Source organism: Dendrobates tinctorius, unplaced genomic scaffold, assembly GCF_039654945.1.
Source record: "Dendrobates tinctorius isolate UK_male_01 unplaced genomic scaffold, ASM3965494v1 ptg000093l, whole genome shotgun sequence".
Taxonomy (NCBI): domain Eukaryota; kingdom Metazoa; phylum Chordata; class Amphibia; order Anura; family Dendrobatidae; genus Dendrobates; species Dendrobates tinctorius.
The window spans coordinates 22,114,083-22,132,223 of NW_027361761.1; the positions used below are offsets into that span (position 1 = coordinate 22,114,083).

Genomic DNA, 18,141 nt, shown 5'->3' on the forward strand with positions numbered 1-18,141 from the left:
AGAGATTCCATCCTGAAATGTTTGACCCTGATGAATTTGTTCAGGAGCTTCAGGTCCAAAACAGGCCTGACCGTCCTGTCCTTTTTGGGGACTGCGAACAGATTGGAATAAAAACCCTGAGCTCTCGTGTGCTCTGGTACGGGAACTATGACCCCGTTGTACTGGAGTGAATCGATGGCCCTCAGCAATGCCTTCGCCTGGGACTTCACCCTGGGAAGTTGGGACAGAAAAAACCGTCTTGGGGGTACCCAATAAACTCTATCTTGTACCCCGAAGACACCAGTTCCGCCACCCATGAGTCATGTGCTACGTCGACCCAGACATGGCGAACGAAAAGCAGGCGGCCGCCTACCCTGCTGATGTCGCCTACAACGTGCTGAGAGTCATTTGGCTGAGGACTTCTGCGGCCTGGTCCCTCTCGACATGGGCTGGCGTGCGCATCCTCCCCAATGGATTGGGTCTATATGAGACGTGTCGCTCCCTATCCTGGTTGGAGCGATTCGGACTGGCCCAACTGGTGGCCGTCATCCACCCAGTATTGCGAAAGGCCCGAAACCTTGCCGGGACCTTACGAAAAGGCTGCTTAACTTTCTGCTGCGGGAGGAAGCTGCTTTTTCCCCCTGTCGCGTCAGAGATGAGCTGATCCAACTTCTCCCCGAACAGGCGGCCTCCCTGATAGGGCAAGGAAATCAAAGACTTCTTGGAGACAGAATCAGCTCGCCAAGTTATTAACCAAAGGGCTCTCCTAATGGCTACCGCGTTAGCGGCTGCAGATGCCGCACAATTGGCCGCATCTAAGGAAGCATTGATCAAGTAGTCTCCAGCCATCGCAATCTGACTTGTGACCTCTGATACCTCCACAGGCAGTCTCTATCCTGCAAGGCCCTATTCAATGATTCTGACCATGACATCATGGCCTTGGCTACCCACGTTGCCGCAAACGAGGGAGCAAGCGCTGACCCTGATGCCTCAAAAACTGATCGAGCCAGGCTATCAGTGGGATCCTTAATGGATGAGCCACTCGGTACTGACAACAGAGATTTCGAGGCCAGGCGTGACACTGGCGGATCCACCACTGGTGATTCCGACCATCCTTTACGGAGTTCCGGGTGATAGGAACTGAAGGAGTTAAATTGAGTTCTGTCTATGTTGCATTCTCTTGTTTAAAACCTTATCTGTTCTTCGAGGAGATGTCTCAGACATCCCCCTTGTGAACCAAGGTCAAATACCTCTGCTTTTTCGCCTAAATGACTTTCTTTGTCGAAAACAAGTTGTAAAATCATTTGTACTGCGCATGTCTGTAAATGTCTAAATTCTTTACTATAAAAGACGGAAGCCTAACTGATAAGCCAGAGGCGTCTTGGAGGCATCCTGAGTTGTACCATACAGCTGGTGTCTGTGTAGTTCTTCTCCACGGAGCTGATTTAATTAGAGACATATGATGCTTCACACCCAAGAACATCGGTCCTTCAGATGAAAGAGTAATCTGAGGGATCCCGACAGTTTCCTGGCGCCTGAACAGGGACCTGATATAGGCACCTCTCCAAGACTACCCGATCTACAGACCACACCAGTTACTGATGAAATTGTGAACAGCAGACCTAAACACCTGGCCAGGTAAGAGATCAATTTTTCTCTTCTCTGCTCTTCATAATCTATCATTATAACTAAGGTCCGTATAAAGGGGAATCTAGTAGAGGAGGGGGCCGTAAAATCAGGTCCATATAAGAACTCTGAGGAAATCGGGTGTGACACGCATATGTAATTTCTGCTCGAATGAGAGGTTACTGTAGGTTCTGTGTGTGCACAGCTATTTTTAGAAAAAGAGCTGATGCAAATCAAAATGGGAGAGGTCTGACATTACGGAATATAAGGCTGGGTGAACAGTTCATACTGCGCAGCCCGGACGGACAAGTTTTTCACAATAGACGGTTCCGCACTAGGAATAGAGGAGGTTGTTGAATGGCTACTTTGATTTGAAAGGTTGTGGAAAGTAGACAAATAAGCTGCACAGTAGGTATTCGTTCAAAGAGTGGTGATATTGCCTAACTGGGTCATGTGACAGCGTCCTTTCGGGGAGGTCACCGCCTAAGCTTAAATCAACACCCTTTACGAATAAACCTTGTGACAGATAAGAGTGTGACCGAATGAGCACAGGACCGTGAAATGAGCCTGTGACAGGATATGACTGAAGAACCCCAGTAGATGGACACTTTATTTACAATCCTGTGTGTTGTGGGAGTATTTCTGTTCGGATGCTACATAGCATATAAGTACACGAAACACGTAGTACACCGAGGAACAGACACTCCATTTAGCCTGTTAGCACCTTAGGAAGAAGGTAACGAGGTATAGTAGAGCCTAGTCTTGAGCTTACCCAATACACCACCTAAGGCAGGGGACTAACAGGAAGACAACAAGAGAGACAGGATAAGAATAAAAGATAAGATGGGGAACAGTCAGGGAAAGATACCTGAAGAAGGAAATCGGTTATGTGATATAATTGAGGATAGATATGGAAGTAGTGCAGCAAAGAACCTGGAAAAAGTATTAATCAAATCCAAAGTGCAAGATAGGCAGGCTGTGTGAATCCTTGTATATATGTCTATGAGAACCTCTGAATAAGATGAGAGATGAGTAATTGAGTATAAAAAAAAAAAAAAAAATCAGTGAATGAGCACGTATGAATGAATCATCACACATCATTTTTGTGTCAAGAGATTTGTGACCTTTCTAGTTGTGGTGGAATCCCGGACAGATGCGTTATAGATATTTCAAATCTACATCTGAGACTGAATGAATTGAGTAATGATATAGTTCGTGTTATATGTGGCATTACATTGTAAAGTTTCCTGAATGCATTTGGCCAGAAAAAGGGCAAGACATGGTTAATCTCATTATACAGTTATATGCCCTTACAGTGAAATCCCGTGATTTTGAGTTTCTTTGTAGAAATTGATTTTGATAAGTCTAAAGAACTACAGAATTCTGTGAAGGACGACGCTGCATTCTGATGGGAGGGGGGGAAGGATGGAGCTGCGTAGTTTTTCTTCTCCCTTCGCTCTTATCTCTGCTGAGTGTGAGTTGTGCTCAAAATTCTCTGTAATTCTATCCGTAAGGTACGCGCTGAAAGATTTGTGCATTTTAAAGCAACAGTACTTAATTGAAGATTGGAAGTTAAAAGTAAGATATGGTGCCTAATTTAGAAGGGAATTGTAAGTGATTGCTTGGTCATTAATGTGTTTGAACCTGCTTCTAGTTGTGTGATTGATTTGTATAGCAAATTGTGTCAAATTACAAGAGACAGAGAAGGAAGGAAGCAGTAAAACAAGTGGGACAAATATTGAAAAAGGCAAAAATACCAGAGTGTGAATGTTTGGATGTACAAAAAGGCACAGACAAGGGAAGAAAATAGCAAGTGAATAAATGATGCTTGAGAATGTGCAGCAGTATGGAAGGTGTATTATGAATGTTTGATTGACAAAGTGTAACCAGAGACCCAGACAAAACAGATGGACTTGTAAACACTGTGGTCAGACTCAGACAAATCCAGACTGAATAGCTACTAGTGTGACCTGTGCTACTGACCTAAGAGAATTGCACTAAATCCTATCCAGACAAGATCATAAGAAGCTGACATAATAGTGTGGATAGTGGGTAGTGGGGACATTGGCCCTTGAGGAGTAAGCTGACAGTAGACATCAGACGGCCAACCCCATCAGGACCTAGAAGTGTGACTAGAATAAGAAAGATACAGGTGTATTATCCCTGGAGCCCCTCTGACCAGCTAGCTTTGTTGAAGCAGCTGCCTGCCCCTGAAGACCAACCATTCCCGTTTTACAGACACATAAAGGAAGTACAGCAGACATATAAGTGTACCTGGGCAGACCTAGAGAGGTTGGTGAGTTTAAAGGCAGGTGACGCACTAGATCATATAATTAAGACACACACAGATGTGACAAAGAATCAGGCTTGGGGCATGGATGATAAATCTGCACAATCTGGGGAGACGTACTGTGAGTCACTAAGACAATGGGCTGCAGTGGAACAATCAGAGCAGTCTGTACTCCTGACTAATGTGACACAGCAAAGAGGAGAGAGTGTAGAGATGTACTTTGGACGGTTACAGCTGAAATTGGCAGACATGGGGTACATTTGCATAAACCCACTTGATGTTAGAATACTGGTGAATGCATTCATTGACGGTATGAACAAAGACTTACGAGACGCAGTACAGACAGCCAGACCTGAATGGAGATATGTAGATCCGAAAGACCTCCTTAAGGTAGCTAAAGAAATTGAGCAAACAAGGACAATAAAACGACCTGTCATGTATGCTGGAGCACAAGGAAAAAAGTGGAGACGTAATAGGAAAGGCATGTGAGATGACACTGACGATCCATGCCATACTCCTACAAGTTTAACCAAAACATCTGTCTATGGCCAGACAGCTCCGACTTGAGTGTGCTCTACTAATTCCTGAGTATGTCACTCCTCAAAAGATGTAACGTTCTGAATCCAGCCACCCTCCTGCCTGTGGATTCAGAAAAGGGGGAATTGGTGACCGTATTGGCGAGTGAGGAAGGATACTTTGACATGACGCATGAACATGTCTGCATAGAACTGATGAGTCAGGAGACAGTTGGGTTTGCACACATTCATGAAAAACCTGTTCCTAATGCAGACTTTGAGTTTCTTTTTTGTAGATGGCCCCAGATACCACCAGGATGGACGATTCTACACTGGATATGCAGTAGTATCCTCACATGAGGTAATCCGAGCGGAACCACTCTCTCCTCACATGTCGGCGCAGGAGGCAGAGTTGAAGGCACTCACTGAGGCGTGTAGAGCCGCTGCAGGTAAAGTCGCTAATATTTTCACAGATTCGAAGCCCATTAAAAATGCAGAGCTGGTGAAACAATTGATGGAGGCATTGATGTTACCAGTCCAGGTTGGCATTGTCAAGGTAAAAGCACACACAAAGGTGACTCCGTGGAGGTAGAGGGCAATAGAAGGGCGAACGAGGCTGCTAAAATAGCACAAGGCGGCCTAGAGAGAGCAGTGGACGGTGGCGGGGAGTCAGCGTATTCCAGCCACATTGGGTCTAGATGTCCTGAAATCCCTCCAGCAAAAGGCTGCCCAAACAGAGAAGGTACACCGGGGGAGACTGGGAGCTGAGCTGAACTCAAATGGAGTATGGGAGAATAAGGATAAAATGTGCCCACCAAAGTCCCTGTTCCCAATCATGGCGCAAGCAGCACATGGCCCCAATCACACCTCAAAAAGTCACATGTGTGCCATGGTAGATGCCTTCTGGATCGCTCCTGGCTTCAGTTGCGCAGCCGCGAAACTTATGCCTCATCTGTGCACAGCACAACCCAGGTAAAACAGTAAAAGTCCCTAAGAAAGCGACACCTAGGCCTCTCTACCCGTTTCAGAGACGGCAGATTGACGACATACAGCTACCAAGGTAGGAGTGTATGCAAATATCCTAGTATGTGTAGATCTCTTCTCTGGATGGCCAGAGGCCTACCCGGTGAAAACGGCTACAGCTCGAGCCACTGCAAAGAAACTGGTGATGGAACTAGTACCACGATTCGGTGTCCCTGAAACAATTGAATCAGACAGAGGTACACACTTTACTGCTGAGGTAATGCAAAATGTAATGCAAATGATAGGTGTAGAACAAGCATTTCATACACCCTACCACCCACAGAGTTCAGGGAAGGTAGAAAGAATGAACGGGACACTAAAATTGAAAATACAGAAAACCATGGAACAAACCCATAAACCATGGCCAGAGTGTCTCCCATTAGCATTATTCTCAGTAAGGTACACACCCACGGGGAAAACTAAACTGTCACCCTTCGAGATACTGTTTGGAAGACCACCGAACACAGGGTTGTACTACCCACAGGTCTTAACACTCAATGTGGATAATTTGACAAGTTATGTAATCCAGTTGCAAAAGCATTTAACTCAAATGCATTCTCTAGTTTTCTCTTCCATTCCAGATCCAGATAGTGTGGAAGGAACTCACTGTCTACAACCTGGTGATTACGTATATGTCAAGAAACACTCCAGAAAGACCCTTGAACCCCGATATCAAGGACCTTACCAAGTACTCCTAACAACGCCTACTTCTGTTAAGTTGGAAGGACGACCAACCTGGATCCACGCATCGCATTGCAAACTAGCCACAGGAGTTAACAAAGCATAAGAGTAATATACCTTGCAACGAGTCATCTGGATATGAGAAAGGAACTCCCACCTGTGGAAATCCCGATGTAGGGTAGTGTAGCCCTTTAGGACAACTTCCAAATTGGTGTATGCTTCAGAATGTATCTGCGTTCATAGATTTAGTTCATAGACTGGTATTACAACATTCAGCCCTATGGGACCTACCTAGTGACATGTTCTGGGTATGTGGAGACAATGCATATAAATGGTTGCCAGTAGGGGTAAAAGGTGCTTGTACTCTGGGTCGTTTGACTCCAGCTACCTTTGTTATTCCGAATGACCAGTTGAATACTCAGAGCATACCTAAACACACGTTGTACAAAAGAGCTGCTGACAATACACCTCGTCCCTCTGGGAGACCACATATAGTGCAGATGAGTGTGGCTAATAAAATTGTCAGCTCTATTTTTATTTATCCTATGATTACTCAAATGTGGGATAAATTAGTCAGGGCTACAGATTACTTAGATGACCAAATATGGGATATATTGGATATATTGAACACCACCGTTGCTGTCCAAAATCAGCTCATCATAGCCACTAATCAGCATACCATAGTATTAGATTATTTAACTGCAGCGCAAGGAGGTATGTGTCAAGTCATCGGACCAGCTTGCTGTCATTATATAGATCCCAACAGTAGTTTAAAGTTAAGATCAAAAATAGAGGATGTTCAAAAACTTAGAGATCAGTACAATAAAGACAATGATCGTACTAAGGATAGTTGGTGGTCAGATACATTCTCCTTTCTTAATCCAGCTAATTGGTTTAAGGGTATTGGAGGCTGGATAACTGGGATTATACTAAGTCTATTACGTATTGTTGTTTGTATCTTCGTAATATATGTGCTATTGAAACTTGTTTTTTGGTGTATCTCTGTATGCAAGAAAAGATGTAGAAATAGATAAGGAAGTTTGACTGTAAACAACAAGAATTTAACTATTATTCCTTTGAGTCCTAGATTGACATCTCATTTCTGGCATGAAGGAGCGTACTCTTGCAATGATGGACGTGGCTTCAGTATCTGGGGGATGGAGAAGGTAGAAGACCTGTCTCCCTTGGGCAACCCGTCGGCCTGGGATAGTACCTGGTGAACGAGCCACTATCCGCTGTTGTTGCAGGATCCAGTGTTCCAGATTGTGGAAAATGAAGATGTCAAAGGGGGGAATGATAGGAACTGAAGGAGTTAAATTGAGTTCTGTCTATGTTGCATTCTCTTGTTTAAAACCTTATCTGTTCTTCGAGGAGATGTCTCAGACATCCCCCTTGTGAACCAAGGTCAAATACCTCTGCTTTTTCGCCTAAATGACTTTCTTTGTCGAAAACAAGTTGTAAAATCATTTGTACTGCGCATGTCTGTAAATGTCTAAATTCTTTACTATAAAAGACGGAAGCCTAACTGATAAGCCAGAGGCGTCTTGGAGGCATCCTGAGTTGTACCATACAGCTGGTGTCTGTGTAGTTCTTCTCCACGGAGCTGATTTAATTAGAGACATATGATGCTTCACACCCAAGAACATCGGTCCTTCAGATGAAAGAGTAATCTGAGGGATCCCGACACGGGGCAAATGGATATCTTGCCTCTATGGTCTTGTCGCCCGACAAACGCCTATCTGGGCGTTCTCTGTGCAGCTGCACTATATCCGGGGCCTCAATTTATCCGGCGCCAGCCTAGGTTCCAGGGGGCGGGCCCCGGAAGTGACGCTGCGTAGCCGGGGGCGGAACTTCCGCCCCGGCCTAGCTCCGGCCGAAGCTGCGGGCTAGATTTTTAACACCCGCAGGGCGGCGGCCGGCGGCGCCGCAACTGCGCTCTGCGGCGGTAGAGGTGGTGGCGATGCTCCTACTAATCCTACCCAGCGTCACAGAAGGAGAGGAACGGGGAAGGAGAGCCTACTCTTGCCTGCAGCGCCACATCTCCCCTGCTGCCCAGGAGCCCCACGCACGGCCTAGCTGGACCCAAGCCCACCCACACCCTGTACCTTCATCGCCAACAGGTATGCAAACCATCGGGGAGGCGGGGGTGGTGGGGGGATCCCGGACGGTGCAGGCACCCTCAATCCATCCAGCTTCCGAGGCCGAGGAGAAGTACCGTCCGCCGCCTTGCAGCACCTCCGTCTAGCGTTGGTGGAGCAGTGGGGGCCGCTCGGCCCGTCTTGTGCCTCTGTACAGCCACATGGTTTCCATACCTAGGGGTGGTCAGGGCCAAGTCCAGCATCATGTCCCACGTCGCGGGAGAGGATACGTGGAGGGATACTCGCATGTGCTCGCCCGTTGATGGTTTGGGGAAATCAGACCCTTTCAATAGGATCCGTTGCCCCTGTCTAATCTTCTTAGAAAAAATAAAGGAAAGAAAAAACAAACAAATAAAAAATTCTGGGGAAACTGCCCAGATTTGTCCCATCATAAGTTGAGGATCCAAGAAAAGCACTTCTGAGCATCCGCGCTGCTTTAGTGATAAGAATTCTTCAGAAATCCATATAAATCTTTCAAGTTCTTTATTATATGTACTACAGAAACTACGCATTTCGAGGTGACAAACCGCACCTCTTCTTCAGGTTTCAGTACAGAGTTGTGATTGGTCTATACAAATGACAGCTTTATATGCTGTGTGGGCGTAACCCCCCGTTGTGAGAAAAGGGCGTCAACCTGCACATGCTGCACATAAAGATATTTGAAAAAGACAAGCAAAGTGACATATATATATAGAAAAACATATATTCCGGATAGTGATAGTATTGTGTATCCTATTCAGACAATCAATACAATAACATGGACTTTTATAATTAAATAAAAAGAAATATATGAAATATGTAGAACACAAAAAAAAGGGAACAAGAGAGGATAAGAACCAGTTTCATTGTGGTGAGTTTGAGACAAATGTCTGGCGGTTTCACCACTGAGCTATCATGAGTGATGAGCTACCAGTGGTGAGGAGCAGTGGAGAGTAATTACTCATTTAATATAACTAGTGAAGATAGAGAGTGCAAAAAGTTTCCTTTCACCAATAGTAGTGATAAATGGGAGTGTATAAAAGGAGCTATATTTGGAGAAATTATGTATTTTAAACCGATGTATTTTTTTTTTTTTATGTTGCCATTCACATGGCAGATCTATGAAAGAACTAGAAGCATATTGCCACAATTCCCAGTGTGCAAATATGCGAGTGAAAAATATAAAACCAAAGTGTTTAATTAAAAATGTGTTTTAAAATTGTTTAAAAAATTATTTAAAAATAATTTTGTGGGGAAGTTTTTAAATCCCAAAAACCAACTGAATGAAAGACTGATACAAATTAAAAACAAATGTATTTAAAAATGAGAATTAGCGATGAACCCAACTGTAATATAATTATGTCCACCAGAGGGAGTAGTGCTGAGTGAACTAGAATGACCCAAGGGATCCCTGAGGTATATCCCGGCCAAGAGCGTAGTGGGGGAAAAAGACAAAAAAACAAACCATTAAGAAATGTATATCACGTAACATATATTATTTTCTCATAAAACTTCTTCTCAATTCACCAGATAAAATGTGAGGATAATTTAGTACACTTTAAAAATTTTTTACAAATAAATTAATATATTAAATATACAGAAAAATATGAAAAACATTCCTCAAGGTAAGACTTATATAAAAATATCGCAGATTTCATTTAAACCTTTTGAATTAATAGTATCGAGTCGATAAATCCAATAAATTTCTTTTCTACTAAGTTGTAGAAATCTATTCGGAGCATTTTCAGGTATATGGTCAATGGGAGAAAATGTTAGAGAAGAAAAATCATTTTTATGATGTAGGGCACAATGTCTAGATAGTCCATGCTTCATATAGCCAATCCTCACGTTGTACCTGTGGGAGTTCATCCTTTTTCGAAAACACTGAGTAGTTCGTCCCACGTATTGTTTTCCACAAATACATTGTATTAAATATATAATAAAACTTGATTCACAAGTGAGATTGGCTTTAATAGTAAAAGTTTCACCCTTTGATGTTGAATTAAAAAGGGTTTTTTTATGACCAATACCCCTACAACACAAACATTTCTTTTTCCCACATTTATAAATTCCTGGTGGTACTGCAGTTTTCTTTTTAGTTGTCACAGAGATTTTTTTGTCCTCTCAATCTACTCGGAGCCACAAGGTTTCTAATATTGGGCGGTCTCCTGAAGGTAACACCTGGGGTTTTCGGTAAAATGGTTTTTAAGATGGGGTCATTTAAAAGAATGTGCCAATTATCCTTTAAAATTTCACGCATTTCCTTATGGTATTTATTAAAAGTGGTAGTATTAGTTTTAATCTTTTTAGCTAAAAGTGATTTTTGATCATAATTACTTTGCACATGACCCAGGGATTCCTTTATTAGTTTCTTAGGTTATTTTTTTTCCTCAAATCTTTCTTCTAGTATTTTAGCTTGGTTTAAAAAATCAATTTCAGTAGTACAATTTCCCCTAATTCGTTTAAACTGGTTCACAGGTATGTTTACCAGCCATTTGTTATAATGGCCACTGTGGTAATGCAAGAAGCTATTCGCATCCACTTTCTTAAAGTATGTTCTTGTATTAATTTGAAGGTTTTCAATATAAATATTAAGATCTAAAAAGTTAATGTCTTTCTCATTGTGGCATGGAGAAAAGGACATTCCCCAATCATTATTATTCAGATCTATGACAAAATCCTCAATATTCATTCCCTTTACTACATGTTTTCTCTTATACAGATTTGTCCCATGGTGCGGGAAAAAAAGTCTGGAGAAAAAGACCATACGTGTGCCTCCATAGACACTAAGCAAAAAACTGGTTTCCGCCCGCATTCAGGGCGAGGGTGTATACGGCGGGGAGGAGCTAACCTTGTGTTGTTTGCCTAGTGTCAGCCTCCAGATGGAGGTAGCATACACCCACAGTACCTGTGTCCCCCAATGAGGCGAAGGAGAAATGGGCTGGACAAAATTGTTGAAACTTCAACTTAATGATTGTTTGCACGCCCTTTGGAATAAATAGCTGTAATCAATGGCTTCCTGTAACCATCCACAAGCTTCTTACACCTCTCAGCTGGAATTTCGGACCACTCTTCTTTTGCAAACTGCTCCAGGTCTCTCATATTTGAAGGCGTCTTTCCTAACAGCAATTTTAAGATGTCTCCACAAGTGGTCAATGGGATTTAGATCTGGACTCATTGCTGGCTACTTCAGAACTCTCCAGCACTTTGTTTCCATCCATTGCTGGATGCTTCTTGAAGTATGTTTGGGGTCATTGTCCTGCTGGAAGACATATGACCTAGGACGCAAACCAAGCATTCTAACACAGGGCACTACATTGCCACCCAAAGTCCTTTGGTAATCTTCAGACTTCAAGATGCCATGAACACAGTCAAGGCACTCAGTGACAGATGCAGCAAAACAACCCCAAAATATGTTTGAACCCCTACCATATTTGAATGTAGGTATGGTGTTCTTTTCTTTGTAGGCCTCATTCAGTTTTAGGTAACCAGTAGAATGATGTGCTTTCTTGGTCTCATCTGTCCACAAGACGCTTTCCCAGAAGGATCTTGGCTTGCTCACATACATTTTGACCAACTGCAGTCTAGTTTTTTTTATGTCTGTGTCAGCAGAGGGTTCCTCCTGGGTCTCCTGCCATAGAGTTTATTTTCTTTCAAATGTTGATGGATAGTTCGCACTGACACTGATGCATCGATGCCGCAGAACAGCTTGAATTTCTTTGAAACTTTATTGGGCTGCTAATCTACCATTCGGACTATCCTCCGTTGCAACCTTTCATCAATTTTTCCCTCCGGTCCATGTCCAGGGAGATTGGCTACAGTGCCATGGGCTGTAAACTTCTTGATTATGTTGCGCACTGTGGACAAAGGAACATCAAGATCTCTGGCGATGGACTTGTAACCTTGAGAGTGTTGATAACTTTGAACAATTTTGGTTCTCAAGTCCTCAGACAGTTCTCTTCTCCTTTTTCTGTTCTCTATTCTTAGCGTGGCACACACATAATGCATAGATTGAGTCAACTTCTTTCATTTTTATCTGGTTTCAAGTGTGATTTTCATATTTCCCACGCCTGTTACTTGCCACAGGTGAATTTGAATGAGCATCACATGCTTGAAACAAAGGTGTTTACCCACAATTTTGGAAAGGCGCCAACAATTTTGTCCAGCTCATTTTTGGGGTTTTGTTTAAATTTATGTCCAATTAGCCTTTTTTTCTCTACTTTTTTTGCGTTGTTCCAATAAACACAAAGGAAATAAACATGTGTATAACAAAACGTGTAATTGCAATAATTTTCAGGGAGAAATACTTCATTTTCTGAAACAATCACAAGGGTCTCACAGTCCCCTGTGTGGATGGAGCAGTATTTTGTATGTGAGAACACCTCTCCATTCACTGCATAAAGGCTCATACACATTTGAAAGAAAAATGGAAGTTTCTCGCAAATGTGTATGAGCCCTTAGGCAGTGAATGAAGAAGTGTTTCTCACAAAATTAGAATGTCATCAAAAAGTTAATTTATCTCTGTTTCAGTAGCTCCACAATCACGGGGAAGACTGCTGACTTGACAGATGTCCAGAAGGCAGGCACTGACACACTCCACAAGGAGGGTAAGCCACAAAAGTTCATTGATAAAGAAACTGGCTGTGGTCTCAGAGTACTGTATCCAAGTATATTAATGTAAAGTTGAGTGAAAGGAAAAAGTGTGGTAGAAAAAGGCGCACAAGCAACCAGGATAACCGCAGCCTTGAAAGGATTGTTAAGAAAAGGCCATTCAAAAATTTGGGGGAGATTCACAAGGAGTGGACTGCTGCAGGAGTCATTGCTTCAAGAGCCACCACACACAGACGTATCCAGGACATGAGCTACAAGTGTCACATTCCTTGTGTCAGCCACTCATGACCAATAGCCAACACCAGAAGCATCTTACCTGGGCCGAGGAGAAAAAGAATTGGACTGTTGCTCAGTGGTCCAAGGTGTTGTTTTCAGATGAAAGTAAATTTTGCATGTCATTTGGAAATCAAGATCCCAGAGTCTGGAGGAAGAGTGGAGAGGCCACAATCCAAGCTCAAAGTCAGCGCAGCCATCTACCAGGAAATTTTAGAGCACTTCATGCTTCCCTCTGCCGACAAGCTTTTTGGAGATGGAAATTTCATTCTCCAGCAGGACTTAGCACCTGTCCACACTGCCAAAACTACCAATACCTGGTTTACAAACAGTATGACTATGCTTTATTGGCCAGCAAACTCGCCTGACCTATGGGGTATTGTCAAGAGGAAGATGAGAGACCAGACCCAACAATGCAGATAAGCTGAAGGCTGCTATCAAAGCAACCTGGGCCTCCATGCCACACCGCATTGATGCAGTAATTGATGTAAAATGAGCCCGGACCAAGTATTGAGTGCATTTACTGAACATACATTTCAGTAGGCCAACATTTCGGATTTTAAAATCATTTTTCAAGCTGGTGTTATAAAGTATTCTAATTTACGGAGATAATGACTTTTGGGTGTTCATTGGCTGTAAGCCATAATCATCAACATTAACAGAAATAAACACGTGAAATAGATCACTCTGTTCGTAATGACTCTACACAATATACGAGTTTCACTTTTTATATTGAAGAACTGAAATAAGTTAACTTTTTGATGATATTCTAATGTTGTGAGAAGCACCTGTATGCACACATAGAATACATAGATATAAAGAGGTCAGTGACATAATTCGTACAATGCGTGTGCAACTCACTGTACATGTATTTAATTAATAAATTAATACACTTCTGCAAAAAAACCGTGGGATCCCCTGAAATTGTATTAACCAGCAGAGGGCAAGCAGACAGCTGATGCAGATGTTTATAGCCTGGGAGGGGGTAATAAACATGGAGCATCCCAGGCTGTTAATATCAGCTCCCAGCTGTATACTTAGCCTTTACTGGCTATTAAAATGATTAAACCCCCAAATGAAAATGACGTAGGATCCCCCCTTGGACAAGTGAAGATTATGTTGGTTTATTATTCTTTTACAGGGTACATGGGTATCAGTGGATTGGGTGTAAAGGTCCCTGATTATATATCTCACTCGCATATTTCTATCTATTTATGTATATATATATTTGTGTATTGAAGAATATTTCCTTTGAAAACTATCTGTAAATGACAAAGAATTACTAACTAATTTTGTAAAAGCTAATGTTAAAATGGCACACGGATTACATATGCGTGTCATTCGGATGGTAGGTGGAAGGAAAAAAAATAAATAAATAAATAAAAAATCGCAGGAAACTCGTCCGACTTTTCAGGAACAATTTTTTTTTTTTTTACGTTAATGGGTATTAGCCCTAAAAGGAGCGGCCTTCGCACCTGCTGCCTATTGCTCCATTCCCACAGTAGCTCAGGTATTTAAAGCGAAAAAGCTAAAGAGTCTACTAAAGATCTTGATTCATACAGCTATTGTTTTCATGTTATCCACAAAGATATGGTTTTGACCAAATTTCTCTATGACACAACAGGTATCATAATAGAGCAATAGTTTTTTAGGACTGCTACCAGATGGAGACACATGAAAGAAGTCTGAGGTCTTTGCCTTAAAGGGTGTTGCCCACTACTCAGACCCCTTCTGAATCACTAGGTTTTCCCCCTGTAAAATAATAACACCTATACTCACCTGTGGTCCCATTCCAGTGGTGTCGGCAATGGCTCTCCCGGGGCTTGCGTGACGTTGTGTTACGCGGATCCCTGCAGCCAATCAGCGCCGGCTTCACTCTCCCCTGCTTCAGACAAATCAAAACATCTACAGGGCAGCAACAGCTTTCACTTTCTCCGGATATCAATTACGTCCAGAAGAGCCAGGAACGATACTGCCGAAATGCCACTAGAGGTGAGTATATATATTATTATTTTCCTATGGGAAACCTAGAGATTCAGAAGGGTTTGGAAAACCAGTTTAAGGATCATTGCAAGATTTATTAAGAAACACTATAACCTGTAATATATGGGACAACACCATATATTGAATTTTGCATAGCGGGGACACTTTTTTCAGCATTTCAACATTGTGGCTCATGTCTGTACTGCCCGGGAGTGCGCTAGAGAAGAAGAGGTTGCATATAGTTAGATTCAGCATGAAACTCACCAAAGACAGAGATGTCCACATTGATATAAGCCACAGTTCTCTCCTTTAATTTACTATAGTAATCCTAAAATGTAGAAAAAAAAAAGTCATAACTACAGTATATGAAAAAAAGATATAAAATGTGCAGGAGGAAGACTGATCGAAAGCTGGCCTACCACTACCTTGGTAGCAACTTCATTGTCGTAAGTTCAACTCCTACTGTAAATCTTAATTCTCTGCTCCATAACACACTCATATGGATAAGTCATTCTACCGGGGGGACAACCTGCATCAGAGAAAACTAATTCTGGCTGTTTTACTGCTTAGATGATTAGGTCAATAGTTACCAGTTTGACAGAGAAAACTAAAGGAACCCTTCATGGTGATTATCAGAGGCGTTATCTAATAGATTGTCTGCCAGCAGGGGCGTAACGATCACAGTCACAGAGGTCGCGACCCGGTCTGAGCAGGCGAGAGGCCATCGATGCCAGCGCTCACTTCAACTGGATGTGCGTCATCAGACACACATTCAGCTGAAGTGTATTGCAGCACAGAGACCTGCCGGGTCCGTGCACTGCAATACACACTGACGACCAATCAGAAGCCAGCAGCTGACTTCGGCGTGCATGTGCCTGGGGACGCATGGCAGTGACATCATGCGATCTCGTATGATGCCGACTTTCTATGCATCTCCTCTTTTACCTCCGCAAACTCGGTTGAGCCAATAAGACCAAACTCTTCTGCTCCCCAACTGCCAAAAATGATGGTTCTGCGAGGACGCCATTTACCTGAAATAAGTCACAGATTAACGGGGACCCATAGCGAAAGTTTACAAGAAGGTGACACTGAGCTAGAATTGGGAGGAAACGTACCACTTTTCAGCTTGGTGCCCAAAATTCTGGTTATCTCCAACATCACTGCAGTCCCACTGCTTGGATCGATGGCTCCATGCACCCAGCTATCCCTGTGGTTGCCATACAGAACGTACCTGTCTGAAAATGGAGAAGTTGCCGTAATAGCAGAGATAGGAATAACCAATATGTCATTGACAAAACATAACACTACTGCACTCAGCGCTTCATACATAAGCCCGGACCCTGTGTAATTTATGGGCCAATCTTATTATTGGCTTATTGTAAGTACACAGTCGTGTTTAAGAGCTTGCAAACCTTTAGAATTTTTCATACTTCTGCGTAATTTTAGCGTTCTTGAATTTTTTTTTGTTTTCTGTGTTAATTATTTTTAGATTTTGACAGATCGGACTTTTCTGAATGTGGCAATAGCACGTGTGTTTTTTTATATTTTTAATGTGGGATAAAGGGGGTGATTTGCACTTTAGGTGCCATCACTCCCGGTGGCAGCGCAAACACAGATCGGTAGTCCAGTGCTCTCAACATCATCAGAAACTTTCAGCGCAAGTGTTTCTCCGCCGGGAATGATGGTGCCTATGCGAGATCTCAACCAGGGTAGCAGGTGAGAAGAGTGACCAGTCAGTCACTGACAGTAGGCCCGGCAGGAGAAAGCGGGACGGAGGCCGGAGAACTGTAAGTGCTGGACAAACCCCCTGCACTTGTGAGCTCATATGCCAATGGATTTCTAGAAAATGGAGAAATGGACTTTATAATACAAAGGTCTGGACATAACCAACATTTCAGATGCTTTACCTACAGTAGATGATGTTGGTTTAGGGTCTAAATCTCTGCTGATAGACTTTTGTAAAAACGGGGATTTAATATTTTGGACTCGTTTGATTGGATTCTTTATCTACATTTAGGACTTGTGTGGAAATCTGATGTCGTTTAAAGTCAAATATACGTAGAAATGTGGAGAATTCACAAGGGTTCACAAATATTCAAGAACTGATGTAGAATGCATTCTCATAGATCCCACATTGTGATGATCTCACCCGGCTCTACGGCTCCTCTGATGAGCCCCATCACATTCGCTGAAGATCGTATGGTCCGAATGTTGTAAACATTAACTTGGACTTCACTGAAATACAAATTAAATTTATTGCGATGGCAGAATAATTCCGATATTATAACAAGTTTTTACCTAACTGGATGTACGTAACAGAGGTCACCCTCCATTTACCCTGCCTGGGAGGGCGGGGATTTTTTTTTTGCATTATTGCTGCAACTTTAAAAAATCAAAACAATTCTGGCGTTTCATTCTACTTCCTCTTTACCGATTAGAATAAATCATTTTAGATTTTGATATAATCAGACTTTTATGGATTCTTCAATACAAAATATGTATATTTTACATTTCTTTATTTGTATCTAGTAAAAATGGGGAAGCGGGGTGATTCAAATTTTTATGTTTTTCTATTTTTCTTTCTTATTTTTAAAAACTTTAACATTTTTCATTTATCTTTTTTAGTTTCCTTTAGGGGATTTGAGCCTGTGATCAATTGAATTATATAAAGCAACATAAATAATAAAAATCAATGTCTCTTATGACGCCCCCGAGCTAATGCATTACACTCCCCTTGTCACCTTGTCACTTTGGGGGCCATCTTTGAAGCAGATAAACACTTTGAAAAAAGTTAAAAGTTGGTACACGCTAAAGTTTGTTCATTTTTCAGGCTGATCATCCTGTGACATTCTCAGCTGTCCGCATACATCCCCCCTCAAAAAAAAATTTCACATTACTCATAGACCCGCATGTAAAGAACCTACTGAATGTTCCAGTTTTCTCTTCATAGCTCAGCGCTTTATACTGCAGTCTCCCCCCCCCCCCTATCAAATTCACTGTGATTGTTGTGTGCCATGTCCCCTGATAAAGCGGAGCTGCAGCA

At 42.4% G+C, this 18,141-nt stretch overlaps 1 protein-coding gene across 1 annotated transcript in view; it reads right to left on the reverse strand.

The window, feature by feature from the left end:
* The window catches only part of LOC141098601 (aminopeptidase NAALADL1-like), a 52,243-nt gene that overhangs the window by 19,716 nt on the left and 14,386 nt on the right, over positions 1-18,141 (reverse strand). Inside the window, exons 8-11 of the mRNA XM_073586539.1 lie at positions 17,248-17,333; positions 16,214-16,333; positions 16,044-16,129; positions 15,363-15,426 (exon numbers count right to left, since the gene is read on the reverse strand). Of these exons, the coding sequence (XP_073442640.1) occupies positions 15,363-15,426; positions 16,044-16,129; positions 16,214-16,333; positions 17,248-17,333 (356 nt within the window). The remainder of the gene's footprint in view (positions 1-15,362; positions 15,427-16,043; positions 16,130-16,213; positions 16,334-17,247; positions 17,334-18,141) is intronic.